The sequence below is a fragment of the Brachycentrus maculatus genome, unplaced genomic scaffold (assembly GCF_059751285.1).
Source record: "Brachycentrus maculatus isolate JH-2025_06_01 unplaced genomic scaffold, ASM5975128v1 h1tg000180l, whole genome shotgun sequence".
NCBI classification, from domain to species: domain Eukaryota; kingdom Metazoa; phylum Arthropoda; class Insecta; order Trichoptera; family Brachycentridae; genus Brachycentrus; species Brachycentrus maculatus.
In genome coordinates this window covers 1,624,855-1,643,162 of record NW_028280931.1, presented here as the reverse complement: position 1 = coordinate 1,643,162, position 18,308 = coordinate 1,624,855, and the positions used below count along the sequence as shown (strand labels likewise).

The 18,308-nt window shown below is 30.4% G+C and overlaps 2 protein-coding genes across 2 annotated transcripts; one reads left to right on the top strand and one right to left on the bottom strand.

The window, feature by feature from the left end:
• The first annotated feature begins 1,420 nt into the window (after positions 1 to 1,420).
• LOC148307991 (prostaglandin reductase 1-like) lies at positions 1,421 to 10,131 on the top strand. Its single transcript, XM_088262491.1, has 7 exons — positions 1,421 to 1,581; positions 5,692 to 5,794; positions 6,934 to 7,122; positions 8,093 to 8,211; positions 8,325 to 8,476; positions 9,131 to 9,242; positions 9,810 to 10,131. Exons 1-7 carry the CDS (start codon positions 1,476 to 1,478, stop codon positions 10,037 to 10,039), a joined length of 1,011 nt encoding a protein of 336 aa, XP_088118617.1. The 5' UTR covers positions 1,421 to 1,475; the 3' UTR covers positions 10,040 to 10,131.
• Positions 10,132 to 11,728: 1,597 nt separating this feature from the next.
• Positions 11,729 to 17,690, bottom strand: LOC148307990 (GTPase Era, mitochondrial). The gene is made up of 5 exons (XM_088262490.1): positions 17,344 to 17,690; positions 17,091 to 17,215; positions 14,452 to 14,626; positions 13,753 to 13,947; positions 11,729 to 12,156 (listed from the first exon to the last, which is right to left on the bottom strand). Exons 1-5 carry the CDS (start codon positions 17,569 to 17,571, stop codon positions 11,785 to 11,787), a joined length of 1,095 nt encoding a protein of 364 aa, XP_088118616.1. The 5' UTR covers positions 17,572 to 17,690; the 3' UTR covers positions 11,729 to 11,784.
• Positions 17,691 to 18,308: the final 618 nt, after the last annotated feature.

Genomic DNA, 18,308 nt, shown 5'->3' with positions numbered 1-18,308 from the left:
CAAAAACTAATCTTGGAGTTATAGAGATTAGCTATCAAGTTTTAGGTAATAATCAAGTGTCATCCAAATGACATTGCTACTCGCAATCACAAACAAGGATGTGCTTTACTCGACAGAGCATATTATTTTCATTCATTTTATAAATATTTTTTGATCAAGAAATATCATTCTTACTAAGTACTGTTCAGTGCTCATTTTGTACATATATATTGTATATATATGTATTAGATACTGTATATATGTATTATATGTATTAATTTAAAGGCTTCAGCCGTTCAATAAATAAATAAATATAAATATATATATATATATATATATATATATATATATATATATATATATATATATATATATATATATATATATATATATATATATATATATATATATATATATATATATGTATATATATATATATATATATATATATATATATATATATATATATATATATGTGTATATATATATATATATATATATATATATATATATATATATATATATATATATATATGTATATATATATATATATATATTTATATATTATTTTCGTTCATTTTATAAATATTTTTTGATCAAGAAATATCATTCTTACTAAGTACTGTTCAGTGCTCATTTTGTACATATATATTGTATATATATGTATTAGATACTGTATTTATGTATTATATGTATTAATTTAAAGGCTTCAGCCGTTCAATAAATAAATAAATATAAATATATATATATATATATATATATATATATATATATATATATATATATATATATATATATATATATATATATATATATATATATATATAAATATATATACATATATATATATATATAAATATATATAGATATATATATATATATATATATATATGTATATATATATATATATATATATGTATATATATATATATATATATATATATATGTATATATATATATATATATATATATATATATATATATATATATATATATATATATTATTTTCGTTCATTTTATAAATATTTTTTGATCAAGAAATATCATTCTTACTAAGTACTGTTCAGTGCTCATTTTGTACATATATATTGTATATATATGTATTAGATACTGTATTTATGTATTATATGTATTAATTTAAAGGCTTCAGCAGTTCAATAAATAAATAATTATAAATATATATATATATATATATATATATATATATATATATATATATAAGTGTGTGTGTGTGTGTGTGCGTGTATTTATCTCTTGTTACACACATCACTCTGGAAAAACTAATTCAATTTACTCTACATAAGGATTTTTACTAAGGTTACTAAAAGATTCTTTCCATGTTTATAAGAGTTATAAATTTTAATAAAAAATCTTAATATTCGTAATATTTTGTACAACCCTGGTTTAGCTTGGACCTTGAACGCTAGCTTGTTTATCAGTTAGTATAATTCAGAGAGCCGGGCGGCGTCTGCATCAATCAGACTACACCTTCCACCATGGTTAAAGCCAGGAAATACGTTCTTGTCAAGCACTTCAAGGGAGAGCCCAAAAAAAGTGACCTCAAAATTGTAGAAGAGGAGCTTCCTCCGCTTGAAAATGGCGGTAAGTTCAAAGTTATTTCGTTTATCAAGAGAGAATTTTTAACACTAATGATTTTTATTTATATTACGACTAGTTTCGAAAACGACAGATGTTTTCATCTTCTGGTACAAATTAAAACTATGTTTGAATTATGTTTTAATTTGTAGGAGAAGTTGAAAACATATGTCGTTTTCAAAACTAGTCGTAAATATAAATAAAACTAATTAAAGTGGTATATTCAAGCGTTTAATTTTAATAAAATAATCATGTCATTCCACAAAGTTAATGCCGAATCAATAAATAATAGAATTTTTAGTTTTCATCAGCTATCATAAATATAAAACGAACTGTAGCATTACTATCTCCGCAGCAACAGTTTTATTTTATGTTATACAAAAAATAGAAAGATACTTGATACTGCTTATTTTATATTTTGTGCATTAAAAGCATTGTTAACTTTGTGATACGGTAATATAACACTCTCCTTATCATACATTGTTCACTTTATGTAATACCACTTAAAAACTTCATGACTACTGACTACTACTAATACTACTTCATGACTATATGGTGAATTTGACTTCAAGTATGCTTTTAAAAATATTCCCATTGTGATTCCTTTATCTTCTTTCTCTCTCTTTCAAAGAATAATAATAAAAATTAAATTAAAAGGAGACAGTTTTCACTTTCAATTTCAACTTCATTTTTTTACATTTTACCAGATGATGGAATGGTTATTCCGAAACCGGTAGTCATGAAGTAGTGTTTTTAAGTGGTATCACACTAAGTAATCGGTGAATGAAAAGGAGACTGTTCTGCTTATTTTATACTTTCAGGCTGATTTGAGTGTATTTTTTAATCAGCAAAACGATTTATATTATAATACTTATTTTTTCATTTTGTTTTGTCCGCCTGCATAGTGTAGTAGTTAGCACATTTGACTACCATGCTGGAGATCCCGAGTTCGATTCCCAGGAGGGTAAAATAAATAAAAGTGTTTTTCGTTTCACTCTAATATTTATTTAATATTACTCTGGACTGGTGCCTGAGGCGCAGGACTGATCACCTTGATTTCATATAATAAACGATCAAATTAACATTGCATCACTTTGGTGCAGTGCCCTTTGCACCATTGTTTTTGAATAAGGGTCAGTAGTAGTAGAAGTAGTATTTTGATTTTGCACCAAGTGGAAATGAGTTATTAGGTACACAAGCTAGTATAAACTTTTCCTCCTGTTTCCTTTTCTATATAGCAGTAAATTATTATTTTCTGAAATAATAAAAATCAAATATTAAAAAAAAATCAATGTTTACCAAACAATATTCCACTATAGAACCCTTGACCGACTCAAAAAGTTCACAAAACCAGATTCCATATCGTTCACTCTTTTCAACAACGTTATATATCAAAAATCGTCAATTTGGAGTTGCACATGTTTTCGGAATGCCCCGAAAATTTACTATATCCCAGCAAAAGCTGCATATTTTAACTTATTATTCACCCGCTACAGGGCAGAAAGTGTTGTTTTTGCTTTTTTAAGAAAAGGTATTGTTTAATATTTTTTTTAAATATACTAAATATTTTTCATATGGAGAAAAAATATTCAGGTTTTACCTAAAAAGATCTGTTGCAGAGTAAAAAGTTCAATAAGTGGCTTGATATTTATTTTTAATACGTTTTATTATATTTTTAAACTTTAAAAACTTTCTCCTGAAAAATCAAGTTTTTTTTATATATGACGTTGAAAGGAGTGAGCGATATGTCTGGAATTCAATTTACAATATAAATACAGTAATGTTTTATCATTACAACAGTATTAGGGAATAGTATTATAAATACAATAGAATCCAATATCAAATAAACAATATAATATAGTATTTTCTATAAGAATTTAAAAATAAATTATTTGTTTACAGTAAGATGTAAATATAAATATAAGAGTATTTGATGTAAAGTAAGTGTAAATAATTATTTGTATTAGTTGTAATATAAGCTAACTAAAGAAAAAAATTCAGTACAATCTTGGAATTCATTACTAAACTGGAAGAGTTGACTGTGTTGTGTTAAATAATTATACATTGCTACTGAAAACTGCATGTCAGTGCAACTAGCACTTATGTACAGACATGTAATAGACATTGAATATGGGACCTTGGCTCATTTTTTTATTATTTTTAGAATCTCTAAAATACTTACTAATGATTTACTAATGACAAAAATTATGCTCTTCAGTATTTACATCGTAAAAATGCGTTTATTTTTATTTTTATTTTCACGTTTAAGAGGTTACAACAAACAACTTTATATCACATTTTAAAAGTTATAAATTCAATATATTATTTAATACGTTGTTGTTGTATATTTATTTTTTTTAATTAGCATGAATAAATTTGCACTAAATGGTCGATAATGATTCTAATCACTTTAATTATGTAAATGTAATAAAATATACCAAACTTGAAGATATCTTCTAAATCTGTACCCAATGGTGCATAGGGCTCTGCATAGTATGGAAGGTCATATTGATCATTAATTACACGAAGGCAAGTTAATATTGAATTTTTATTGTATCGAAAAATCTCCTATTTTGGACTACCTGGGAATCGAACAATAGACCTTCAGCACGGTGATCAAATGCACTAATCTACACAGGTGAACAATTACTATCATTCTAATGAATAATTTAATATGAAGGACAAAAACATATCTTTTATAATTTTAAATGATAAAAATATTACCAAAATAGGTAAAATTATTTTATAGATAGTATAATTACATCATAAAGATATAGCAATAAGATTATAAATACATATAATTTAACAATCGATGTCACATAAACATGACTTGTCGTATCTGTATTTTTCTGTTTCTTAAACTTGCATACTTCCAAATATCATAATAAGGTACTACATTGTGTTAAGATTGAACAAACGGTAGCCATTTTGTTAAAATTTGACAATTCTAGGTTCTTATTTACTGCTTTAATATTTTGTGCAAGAAAATAACAGAAAATTCCAAATCGTTCTCCTTTTAAGTAACATTTTGGCTTATCTGGCACAAAAATATAATACACTCTTAAATGTGACACCGGGCACTTGCAAATCTCCATTCGATGTTCATGGTGTCCAACTAGGTTGTCTTGACTCTAAGATTATTACTAGAACTGGCTAAAATCATATACGACCCCGCTTCCTCTACCTCTTGTCGGAAAAAGATTTTTGAACACTTATTTTCAATGGTTTTTCACTGACACTGAATGTCATCTACATAATATTATATAATTATTCAACATTCCTTTTAAGCATGTCATTACATAATTTATGGACAACCGCAAATGCAAATAAATTTACTGAATCAACATTTTTTTCAAGTATATATTTATGTTACTCTCTGACCCTGACCTTTGTATGTTGATTCCTAGCTGTGCATTTACAAGATTTATAATTGACCACACTTTTGTTCTTTTTTTCACTGAAACTTCTTGTCCATGATAAATGTACATTGGCGGCTTACTGCTATGAGTTTGGTGACTACGATATCTTTATACACGCCAAAATCAGACAAATGATGTTAGGTAAAATTATACAACTGTTTGAAATAAGTAGTCAGATACTACTTGTGCATAAATGTAATGAGGTACATATTTATATGCAATATTGTATATTTATAAAATTGTTAATTGATAAAAACAAGGAAGATATAGAAAGTAATAGCAGGTAAGAGTTTGGTGGGGGAGAGAGAGGATCCAAGGAAAATGATATGATAGACAGTTTGGATACCAAGGATAGATGATAATGTTTTAGGCGTTTCTTGAATGCCATCAGAGATGGTGCATTTTTCTCATGAAGAGTTAATTAATTCTATAGTCTGTCCACTTGGACAGAAAAGGATTTACTGAAGAATGATGTGCTACAACGAGGAATGGAAAGTGTTTTCTTGATCTGAAATGTATATAAAGTTTTCAACAAGATATTTAGGTAAATTAGGGTTGTAAAGTATATATTACAGAGTATAAAAAGATCAATAAATATTGTAATGACTTCGGTTTGTTATTTTTAAATTTCATCGGAAGAACTTTTAGTATTTTTATTGTGAACCTATCCTAGCCTAAACATTAAATTAATTTTCAGAATTTCTTTGCAAAGCCGAGTACTTAAGTGTGGACCCATATATGAGGCCATATATGATGAGATATCCGGAAGGCAGTGATATGATCGGCTCCCAAGTTGCAAGGTGAAAAAAATCACAATATTATTCTCTTATCAAACACTATATTCTTCTTATTCAAACAACGCTATTTACAGTCTATAATTACTTCAATGTGTTTTATTTATCTATTCAGAGTATTGAAATATTGATAAATTAAAAAAATATATAACTTATTTATAGTGTCAATTCTAAAAGTGTTATTTGCATGTTACAGATAACTTTAAATATTAAATTCATTTCACGGGTGGAAATTATAAGTATGTGTTGTGTAATCTCAAATTTGCTGTACCAATATTGTGTCAACTTAACGACTGAATTTTTTTTTAAATTCAAATATGTTTAAAACAATAAGATTAAATTATCTACACTATGTACTAGAAGTTGACATCTGTATGTCATTGATGCACAGGTATTAGTTTTAACAAATGATATTCAGGGTCATCAGGTCAATATGTACGTAATATTTACAATATTGTAAAAATAAAATGATTACATGTATTTCGGTAAAACAATCTCAGAAATGATTTATCTAAATGTGTTAATTTCGATACTTTATAAGCAGAACAAAACAAAATTAAAGAGTAATGTATGTACTTGTATATGTTGGTACCTATAAAACTTCTTCTTCGTGTAACTTGTGAGAATTTCAGTCAAAATATTATGTCAAATTAAAAATCAATAAACTTTTCCGAATTATTGAAAGATTTGTCAAAAGGAGTCGAATCAATCGGCGGGTATGTATGAGGAGATGCATGAAGCGCAGAACTGATCACATTAGCTTCAAACAATAAACTATCAAATTGACATTGCAACAATTCAATACAGTGCCCTATGCACCATTGGGTGCGGATAAGGGTCAACAGTAGTAAGTTTTGAGTAAGAATGCATATTTTTTGGGAATTACCCAGCGCCTAGGTGACTCAAAATTCTAGCAACAGGTTGAACAACATTCTATTATCGTTACCCTATTATGACTTCAACATTGAGTTTATTGCCTTTTCCTATATGAATGTATGTTTATGTTCAAGCTACTATAATTTCTATATAAAAACATGTTTATGTTCTCTCCTGTAAAGTAAGATTGAATACTAATTAGGCACAGATGAAGCCAGCAATAACATACATTATTTACACTCAATATAAAAGTTGAATTGAATTTACAGGATCGTTGACAGCAAGAACAGGGATTATCCAGTTGGCAAACTTGTGGTCTCCAATTACGGTTGGAGGGACTACACTATTGACGGTGGGAAAAAGTTTGATAAACCGTCAATAACCGTCCAAACCCACCTTGTACCTGACCTCGGGGAGCACCCCTCGTCACTAGCTCTTGGCGTTTTGGGAATGCCTGGGTAAGAAATTTTATCCTACTTTTTAAGTTTTTTACAATAATGTTAGTATATAACCACTCACCGAGATTATAGTCTACTGGTTTCAGGACGTACCCGTCTCTTAGTCAGGACACTAATAATTATTCATCCGGTTTAACATTTTGTGTAGTTGTATTGTGTAAATAATACTATGGTAGTGAGGTGTAGTATTGTTTGCATATTGGTGTAGTGATTGTTCTGACGAAAAGACGAGTTCATCTCGAAACCAGTGACTAAAATCCCAGTGAGTGGTTATATACTAACAAACTAACATTTTTGTAAAAAAAGTAAATATGACTAACCACAAAGTAAATTATTTAATTTTTTTTTTTTAAATAAAAGATATTATCATACTTCCTTCTGTGTTTAATTAATATTTTAGAATAGGTCCCGTGGTTATTGTCGCGGACTTTGTCAGAGATATTTGAAGTTCAACACCCATGATGTGAAATTTAGATTCCTATTTTCAAATACAAGCTGAAATTTGAAAAAAAAAATTAAAAAATGAGGTTTACCTGAAATTAGTATCAAATTGAAATATTTGTATGTCATAAAAATACAAAAATTTCTTTAAAAATAATCATTTACTGATGAAATGAAATGAAAATTGCTTTATGAATACAGGTGAATATAATAAAAACAAAACATTACCTCATGTGTTTGTCATGTATTATAAGCAAGTGTACTTATACAGAAACTTTCACAGCCTAGTACTAACACAGGTCGGCTGTCCAAACTCAAAACACAGTAAGGAACATTTTTTTGCAGTATGTTTTTTTTGTATTTTTGGACTAAGTAGATTCTACTTAGTCCAAAAATGCAAAAAAACGTACTACAACAAAAAATGACCCTTACTGTGTTTTAAGTTTGGACAGACAAGGTATGCAATATCTGAAAACAATTTTGTTTGCATTTAAGTAATTGTTTTGCATATTTTTGTTTTCGTTTTTAGGAACACATCCTATTTTGGACTGTTGGAGCTGTGTCAACCCAAACAAGGAGAAACCGTCGTAGTTTCCGGAGCAGCAGGAGCAGTTGGCTCCCATGTAGGACAGATAGCCAAAATTAAAGGTAAAATTTTTTTAAAACATTGTCATTTTTAACCAAAAAATATATCCGATTTTTTTTTAAGTGCGCTATTTCTTATCAGTTACATATAACATCGGTATGTTTTTTTTTAACAGGATGTACTGTTATTGGTTTTGCTGGTTCTGATGCAAAATGCAAATGGCTGAAGGAATTGGGCTTCGATTACGCTTTTAATTACAAAACTGTAAATCCTGGAAAAGCGCTGAAGGAAGCTGCTCCTAACGGTGTGGATTGCTACTTTGACAATGTAAGTTTATTTTACATCAATATGAGAAGAGATCTATAATAATAAATAAAAATATATTTACATTGCAAACATATTTATATAAAACGACACACTCAAGATGATCGGTGCTATTCTTATTGAAATCTGTAAAGAAATAAGAGAGATATAAGAGATTAAGCTATCTTTATTTCGATGGAGTGATGACAAACAATTTGCATCATTACACGTCTCATCCGCAAAAGCCACCATCGCTAAACTTGTGACCCATATTATGCATTTTTAGTGTTAAAACTGAGTTTGCAGTTCTGTTCATGTATTTTGTATTGGAAGTAGAGAACATAGAGTAGTCGAAAATTTACTTACAGACATTGGCCAGAGTTGAGCCATCCAAGTGTAACTGCTGACAATTGGACTCGTTGGTGCATCTAGCTGTCCATGGAATTCAGAGCATGCGCCTCCAACCCAACATTTTGAATGCATCATTTTTTCTCCTTTCTGCTGCTTTTATGGTCCATATTTCAGCAGCATAGAGAAAAATGGAGTGGACCAAACTCCTGACAAGCTTTATCTTGGTGTTATGCTCATTACGACATGATATTTTTTACTATGCTTAATATTTGAATGACCTAATTAATGGCAGGAAAATGTTATCCATTAATAATAATTTTTCCATAGGTTGGGGGTGAACTGAGTTCTGAAATAATAAATCAGATGAACCAATTTGGAAGAATTTCAGTATGCGGAGCAATTTCTACATACAATGAAGATCTTTCACAGTTGCCTACAGGTATGTAATACATTTATTACAAATTTCTTGAATGATAAATGTTCCTAAATGATTTCACCAAACTTCTAATATATAATTCATAAAATAATAGCAAAACTTTCTCTTGTTTTGAAATATGATTTAAATCAAACCTATGTTAAAAGAAAAATACGCAAATGGCCAGCACCTACGATTTTCACATAAAAAATACTTAATACATACCTTATTCCAATTTAATATGTTTGCAGTGTTTGCAAAATTTACCTAAATAAAATATTTCCATCTGATAATGTCAGTTTACAAGCAGAACGCGCTATGTCAAAAAAAAAATTTTTTACTTCCTAAATTACTTTTTTTCAGTCGTAATTCTAAATGTAATTCTAAATGATTGAGAGAAGTCATTTTATTGTTATTTTGTCCCCTGTAATTTTTCTTATGTGCTGTTAGGATAGTTCTGCATTCAGGTGATATGTTTACATATTTACCTTTCCTTTATATTTAAGTATTTATATCTCAATTGTTCAATACACAATTGAGATGCACCTGATAAGGCTTAAAAGAAATATTATAACCTAATTTGTATTTCAGTTCCAATCCTCCAGCCTACGTTTGTATTCAAGCAACTCAAAATGGAAGGCTTCTTAGTCTACCGTTGGGCAAATCGTTGGGAAGAGGGAATCCAGCAAAACCTGAATTGGATTAAGGAAGGAAAACTAAAGTACATGGAAACCGTTACCAATGGCTTTGATAAAATGTTTGAAGCATTCGTCGGCATGCTCCGTGGGGATAATACTGGAAAAGCCATAGTCAAGGCATAAGAACCATTAACTTGTATCTTGTAATTCAAAAACAAAACATGTAATAATTAGATAAATATTTTTTCTAAAGAAAATAAACAATATCTAATAAACCTTTTTTTTTAAATGTAAATGTACTGCAAAATGCCACTGCAATTTGTATCAACTAATTTCATTCGAAGATAATGTTATACCAATATTTGCAAAACCTATTTAGCACATCTAGTTTGATTGTAGTCTTGAAAATTTTCAAGAACTAGAATAAGAATAAAATTTCAAAGAATTTATGAAAATGGTACTTAGTAAATCAGTAAAAAAAATGTTTTTTAAAAACAATCCTCTTTTCAGTCGTACATATATGGCTAATCATTTGAAAAAACTGCAAAATCATATCGTAATGTTTTTATAAATATTTCTTAAAAGTAAAATCTATTAATTACACTACGGAAAAAAATATCTTTCGAAATATATACCTATGTGAAAATGACATTAGTATTTTGGAGTATTTTGAAATTGACAGCCATGTACATTAAAAATACTACTTTAAATTTGAATTAAGATTCAAGATTTGATTACTACCAGCATTGTCATAAAAAATATTTATAAAAAACACAATACTAAAATTATATGGAATGAAATGTATATTCTTAAATGAATTTCTAAGAATAGTTTGCCATACGTAATCAATATTCGATTATATTTAAAGATAAAATTGATATCTATGATTCAAATTCCATATCATTGAAACATGCCGAATGTATTTGTGAATTTCTCTAGTAAATTCTTATTGTCTTATCTGAAATCTTTTTATTCAGTACTGATAAGAATACACAATATGTAATAAGAATTCATACCATCACACATACATACGTATGTTTGATACAATCTATCAATTAAAAAATTTCTAGAAAGAATACATTTTTCAGGCACCTGTGAATGTCAAATAATTGAAGACTATCGAAGAGTCATCAATTGCAATAGCATTATATGTATATTTCAGGTCAGAGTTTCCGGGAGGAAGGTTTGGTTTTCCCTCAGTAATGGTAATGACTTATGAAGTTAAAATCTACGAGGATTAGAAAACGAACGACGCAAAGATGCAGCCTTATTTGACTCCACAATGACCCCAAACCAACATGTGACAATGTTGTCAACTCTCATACGGCATTCACTATTTCTGCTGGTGCGGATATATGATCAGCCGTTAAGAACCAGTCACGCAATAGCTATGACACAAACCTTTTAATGTGACATGAATTTATTTTTTAATGAATACATGTTTAGTTTTACTCAATAGATGGCATTGAACTTAACTATTTATAAATCCGTGATAATAAGGGACTGGCCCTTAATGGTTTGATCAAATTTCTGTGCCACTAGCTTTGAGGGCACTTAAATGTTAAAAAATAGATATAGACAAATAATATAGACAATTTTATAAAAAAATATATAATTTCATTTGCATGAATTCAAGTAGAGACTAGATGTTTTATATTTCTCGTCAACATTTAACACCTTCTAATTGAAGTACATATTCATCAATGCTTGGTGTGACCAAAAATATAGAAAACATTATTTGTATTCATTCAAAGTATATGAAAAATACAAAACTATAAAAAAAATATTTTGTATTTCTGGTGAGCATATAAATTTAATTATTTTATGATCGCCTGGTTTGTCTCTAATCTTGATAGATAAATAAAACCACAGTTTACTTAATTACATATTTAAATTATTTATTGTGATTTATAATTCAAACACAAATATTATTCCTCGGGTATTTTTGTGTCAACTCTCAAATTGATTGATATAGAAACAGGCCTGTGGAACAGCTCAACGAGGTCATGTCTTACAGCATCCGTGATTTGTCTGAGCCGACCTCCACCTGCTCCAGCTATCAACTTCTCAATCCTCTCTGAGGGACAGGTCACAGATACCAAACATACAAGTCTATCGGAGTCTTTCTTTTCTTCCAAAAACTCTAACTCGGTTGTGAGCCGGTACGGTATCTCTTGATGAAGGAAGTCGAGAAACTTAGCTCGAACAGTTTCAACTATCAAAGTCTGCTGAGTTTGATCCGTGTAGTCATTTTCATGGAACAACCACTTTCCTGGCTTTGCGTTTTTAACCAAGTATCTCTAAAAGATAAAAACAAAATCAGTTTGTTGCACTACTTATCTTTTAACACATTAACTACCAAAAGCCGCCTAGTCGGCTTTTCGCTGCCAGCCGTAAACGACCAAACACCGATTAGTTGGTTTTTCTTCCCTACGTACTGAAAATGATTCTCACAATTAGGTATTATTATATCAATTTCAAATTTGAACTATTCATTTCAAAAGCATATTTACTAGGAAGTAAAAATTTTAAAAATAAATGTGCATTATGATTTGTCATAAATTTACACGTTGAAGACAATTTTTTTGCACTTGAAATTATAAGTAAAAAATGTTGTAATGTGATTCATTCCAGATGCATTTTGTATTTATTAACCTTTTAAACGCGTTAACTTTGTTCCTGAGAGACGCCCGTGCGTGGCGGCGGTATTTTGCCATTTTTGAAATTATTACTTTTATCATGTATTTAGTTAAGAAACAATTTATTTTCCTAAACAAAAATGTTCAATGGGATTCATTGTGCCTTTTTGGTACTCTATAATACACTTGTGTCACATTATTCTTGAAATATATCGTAATATAAACAAATAAGATTGTAACATAAATAAATCAAAGCACGCATCGTGTGTCACTCTTACCCACTGGCGATGCGTAGCGTCGAGAGTGAGACAGATATAGGGCATGATTATGGCGCGGACTAATTACAGACCGCAAGAAAAATCAGGGATCTGTTCTTTTAACACACTATCTGCGGGAAGGGTAATTTTACCGTTTCACTCAACTTGTGGTGTTCGGCGGGAATGGTAATTTTACCTTTACCTTGAAAATTTATCTTGAAATAATTTTTACGTAATTTTACCTTGAAAGTTATTTTTACGCAAAACTTTTGCGGCATCTTTTGATCTCATATCGATGTATACAGTATGGTTAAATGTTATCACTTCTTTTCTGAGATGTTTATCTCTATTATGAGCGCGAATCTGCCCGCAGATAGTGTGTTAATATATCGTTGTGATGTTACAAATTATTAGTTAGATATTTCAACAGATGTCATAAGGCCAAGGATTGACGTATTATTATATCCAAAGTTCCACACCATGAAAAAATCCCTTCAAGTTGAACTGAGGTTCGAAACTTGGAGCAAAGTTAAAACACATACGGTTATGTCAGCCGCGTATGGGGCATGTTCTATGAAAACACATACGGTTATGCGAGCCGCGTGGATCCGGTTAAAAATATTGTCTTCAACAATAGTACACATTTATTTTTTTTATTTTTTAGTTCCTAGTAATTTAAATTAATAGTTCAAACTTAAAATGGATATAGTAATATACATAATTGTGAGAATTTTTTGCAGTACGTAGGGTAGAAAACCCGACTAAACAGTGTATGGTCGTTTACGGTTGGCAGCGATAAGCCGACTAGTTGGCTATTGGTAGTTAATTTAATAAAAATCTTAATAATCAAACGATTGGTGCAGAAATCATTAATGTATTTGTTAATTGCTTTATTTTTTGCTAGTAGTACAAATTTTTGTGCTTTTAAAGTAAGTCTTTCATAAATTTGTTGGGAAATAAAGTTTATTACTATAAAACTATGTATGTATGAAAAACTCACCCGAATCATATCGACACCATCTCCCTCAAGAGCAGATACCATAAATACATCAGAAAAACCGGCATAACCATTGTCTTTGTTCAATGTGGATTTACTAGTATCAGATTTTTTGACAATAGGGTTGCCAGCTATCATTCCATTACTCAATGTTCGTACAAGATCCAATAACCTACGTTTTGATCTCAACATATCAATCTGTGAAGAAAACAACAACAATCATTAGTGATTAACTTCAATAAAGCTTTCCTTTAACCCTTTCAATGCCAGAAGGTAACAGGCTGTGATTTTTTCAGCAAAAATGTGAAAGCTTTTAAAAAGATGACTGTAATTTTGATAATTTCGGTAAATTGTGATATTTTAGTATTTCTTGATCTTCCTAATAGATATCTCTATATATTCTGATTTAAAAACATTGCAATTGGATTTGATATTGGTTTGCGACAAGCTCCAACTAGAGTGCGTGTACGCGCTCATTTTGTATGGCCGGCTTGGCGAGCACGGAATTGGAGAGCGCGCTAACACGCTCGTGGCATCGAACCGGTTAACGGTGTATTAATTTGTTTTGTTCATCTCAAAGATCTTTCGTCAAACAATAAAATGCTAAAATTTTACCATAAGACATTTACTAAATCAAATTTGAGATACAACAGACCTTCCCCATGAAAACAAAAAGAAACTGAGATTTTGAATGGTACCAACCTTATTGAGAACCAAAAAACTAGGAATATCTTGATGGTTTTCTAATATTTGTATGACAATAGGGCTGAGTCTGTCTTTGGTCCACGGGTTACCGATATCATGTACAACTCCAACAATATCAGCATCTTTCACACTGACCTTGGGCGCGACGGCCATCGGATGTTTAATCTGATACCTACAGGAAAGGAAGGATTAATGTGTGTGACCTTTAGCACTTCTTTTTTATCTACCATCAACTCCATAATTGATATAGATAAAAAGGGATCTCAAATAAATGTTGTGTTGGAATATTGTAAACTGTGTAATACAGTGATGCCTCACATAACGAACGCTGCGCACAATGAACTTTCTGTTCGTCTATTATGCGACTCACACAACGAACCTCGCTGTACACAACGGATTGTATAGTATTTCGTCTTTTTTATTTAATACAAAGAGAAATATTTGTGTTTTTATTGTTTACAATAATACTACATTTTCATACTATTTCTGTGAGCCTAAGCGGCTCATTATTGGAAATCTTCTAAACCCTTATCCACAGCCAATGGTGCATAGGGCACTGCATCGTATTGACGCAGTGTTATCTTGAATGTTAGTTACATAGGCAAGGTGATCAATCCTGCGCTTCAGGGACCAGTCCAGGGTTATTATTAATAAATATTACAGTGTAAAATCACTAATATTTATTTTCACCCCCCCTGGGAATCGAACCCCAGACCTCGAGTATGCAGAGTATTACACCACAGAGGCGGACAAATTTATTGGAAATAGGCAGGACTGTTTTTTCCATGTAACGCGGTGAAATGACATTTCAGTACTTTTTAAAAAAAAAAAATTATTATAATCAATTAGACAAAACAATGTTTGCGCTTACGTAATTAAAATCTTTATTTGTATAACTTGTCAAAATGACAAAATATGGTATTGAAATGAACTAATTGTTTTTAGTAAAGACCTTGACATAAAGTGAGTTTCGGGGCAATTTTTGTTTGTTAAAAAAAAGCCCTGGAAATAGGTATCGAATTGTGGTAGTGGGTTTGAACCGAGAAATTCTGACTCAAGAGTCCGCGACAATAACCATGGGATCACACCCGACCCACTTGCTGCTCAAACAGTCGAAAGGCCGCATGCAGCCAATACACTTGTACAATGAAACTGATCATTTTTTGCCGATGAATGATTGAATGAATATTTTATTTCATAGCTATATATAAAATTAAGACAATAATTATTTTTTTGTAAGTACACTAGAGTGCGTGTTTATCTACCGTTCGAGAGGTCTCGGGTTCCAATCCCAGAGGAAACAAAATAAATATAACTAATTTCTCATCAGTCAGTCTCATTTGTCCGCCTCCGTAGTCTAATGGTCAGCATGCTCGGCTACCGTTCTGGAGGTCCCGGGTTCGATTCCCAAGGGGGGTTTAATTAATATAAGTGATTTTTTCACTCTAATATTTATTCAATATTACACTGGACTGGTACCTGAAGTGGAGGGCTGATCACCTTTCCTTCATGTGTAAACGATCAAGATAACACTGCGTTTATATGACGCAGTGCCCTATGCACCATTGGGGTGCGGATAAGGGTTTTATTATTATTATTAATTTCTCATTCTTACTTTTTTTAAATGTTATCATTCTGGATTGGTACATGAAGCACAGGGATAATCACCTTTCCTTTATGCATTTAATCAAGATAACACTGTTTATATATATGATGCAGTGCCCTATGCACCATTGAATGTGAATAAGGGTAAGAAAGAGAAACTCACGGAAAAAATATAGAAAAAATTAACTAAAAAATAAATAAATGTAAGTTTCTTTTTTATTTCATTAATTGATTCGGCAGTCACTTTGTGGTAAAATCTATCCATTTTTAATTAATGTTTTACTTAGTAAATACCACTATTTCTTAAAATCTACTGTGACACGTGTTTTGATGCATTCCGCATCATTTTCAAACGCCGTATGTGAAGCTAATTCTAAATTTTAGAGTTGGGTTCTGGGGACGTTGAAGGTTGAAGAGGGAGTAGTAGCTGTTTCTTATTTTTATTTATTAATTTAATTTTTATTTTTTATTTTTATTTCTTATCAGAGGGAACATAGACAAAATGTTTTTTATGTTACAATACCATATTTAATAGATTTATATTATCCACTGACACTTCGTGATGGAATTGCATTTTTAATATATTATTAGATTAAAACCAATATTTTTAGCTTTTCCACTTTATTTTTAATTGACCAGCGACCGGGTTTCGTCGTTACCGACATCATCAGACTGGTGATGTCACCCAGTCTGATGATGTCGGTAACGACGAAACCCGGTCGCTGGTCAAATAAAAATAAAGTGGAAAAGCTAATAATATATTAATACTATATTTTATGCTAAAGAACGATTTAATTTTTTTAACATGCATTGGTATGGGAAAAACACGTTTTACATAATGAACTTTTTGTATAACGGACTTACTCCTGGAATGAATTAAGAATGTTATGCGAGACATCGCTTTATTTTTTATGTATGCACATTTACTTTATTTTTTTGTTAAGTGGTAAATATTAATATCCATTGACAATTTATGTTTATTAACATTATTACGGCAAAATATACGTAAATTATCAAAACGAATTATTTACTTTTGCTGTTCCTTTGATGTTACTATACCCGGAGTATCCAGGAAAATTATCTGCGAGTTTTCTTCATTACAAATGGCCCTTGCAATAGTTTTAGTTGTGTGAACCTTGTTAGAAGCAGGACATACCTAAAATTCAGTGTAAAACGCATATAATTTCTGAAAATGAAATCTTAAGACGTTAATTTTAGAAAAGTTCGTGAAATTAACCAAACAAGCGACTGGCACCTTCGTAAAAAATCATATTCTGTATTTACCCGTCTTTGTACTAAATTATTTATCAATGTACTCTTTCCAGAATTGGGAACTCCGAGAATGGCAACCTTAATAATTTTTTCTTCATTTCTTTGTTCTGGGAGAGTAGAAATCGAGAAGGTTCTTATAAAATTATTTGGCTCTTTTACGCTAGCGCAACATAATAAAAATCTTGATGCAACAGATGGCATGATGTTGCGATTAACGACATAAACTGCTGAATTAAGCATTTTATAACATATGAAATATTCAGTTAAATAGTTTTGCACTTATCAAAATTAAACATAATACAAGCCACTGGTTTTTAGGTTATTTTAACACCAAATAATGTCAAAACTTGCAGATTAGCAATGCTGCCAACCTATGTGAATTAAATATCGACACATTAGCCTCCTCGCAAACGGGCGTTTTCAGCTGGCATTTTCCACGAATGAGGAAAACGCCAGCTGACAAAAAATGACATCTCAGCATATGAAAAAGAAAAATATGGAAGTTTAAGTATTTTACAGGGCTTATGACTAACCTGACCTGACCTAACGAGACACGATTTTAAGTTTACGAGTAACTGGGCTATGCGCATCGACTCCAACTACATTCGCCTCATAATTCTGTTTTACTGTTCTTTCCTCACTCGTTCGTTCCACATGTCCAAACGTTCTAAATTCGTTCCTTATTTCACCATTCAAACATCCATCATAAATTATTTTGCCGCACATTCGTCTGAGAGATCGCATTTCGACTGCGATCCCTTTATTTGGTGCAAGATCCGAACCTAGATTACATTTACTCGCTGGAAAACGTCTGAAAAGCTTGTAAATATATATTCTATTTTGGAATAATAAAATTGAATCATTCAAGTTTGCTTAAATTGCACACTCTGCGACCTTCCTTATCATTCAAAATCACCTTCATCATCAAAAATACAGGCACTGCTTACTATGTAAGCATCAATAAGATCAAAAGCATC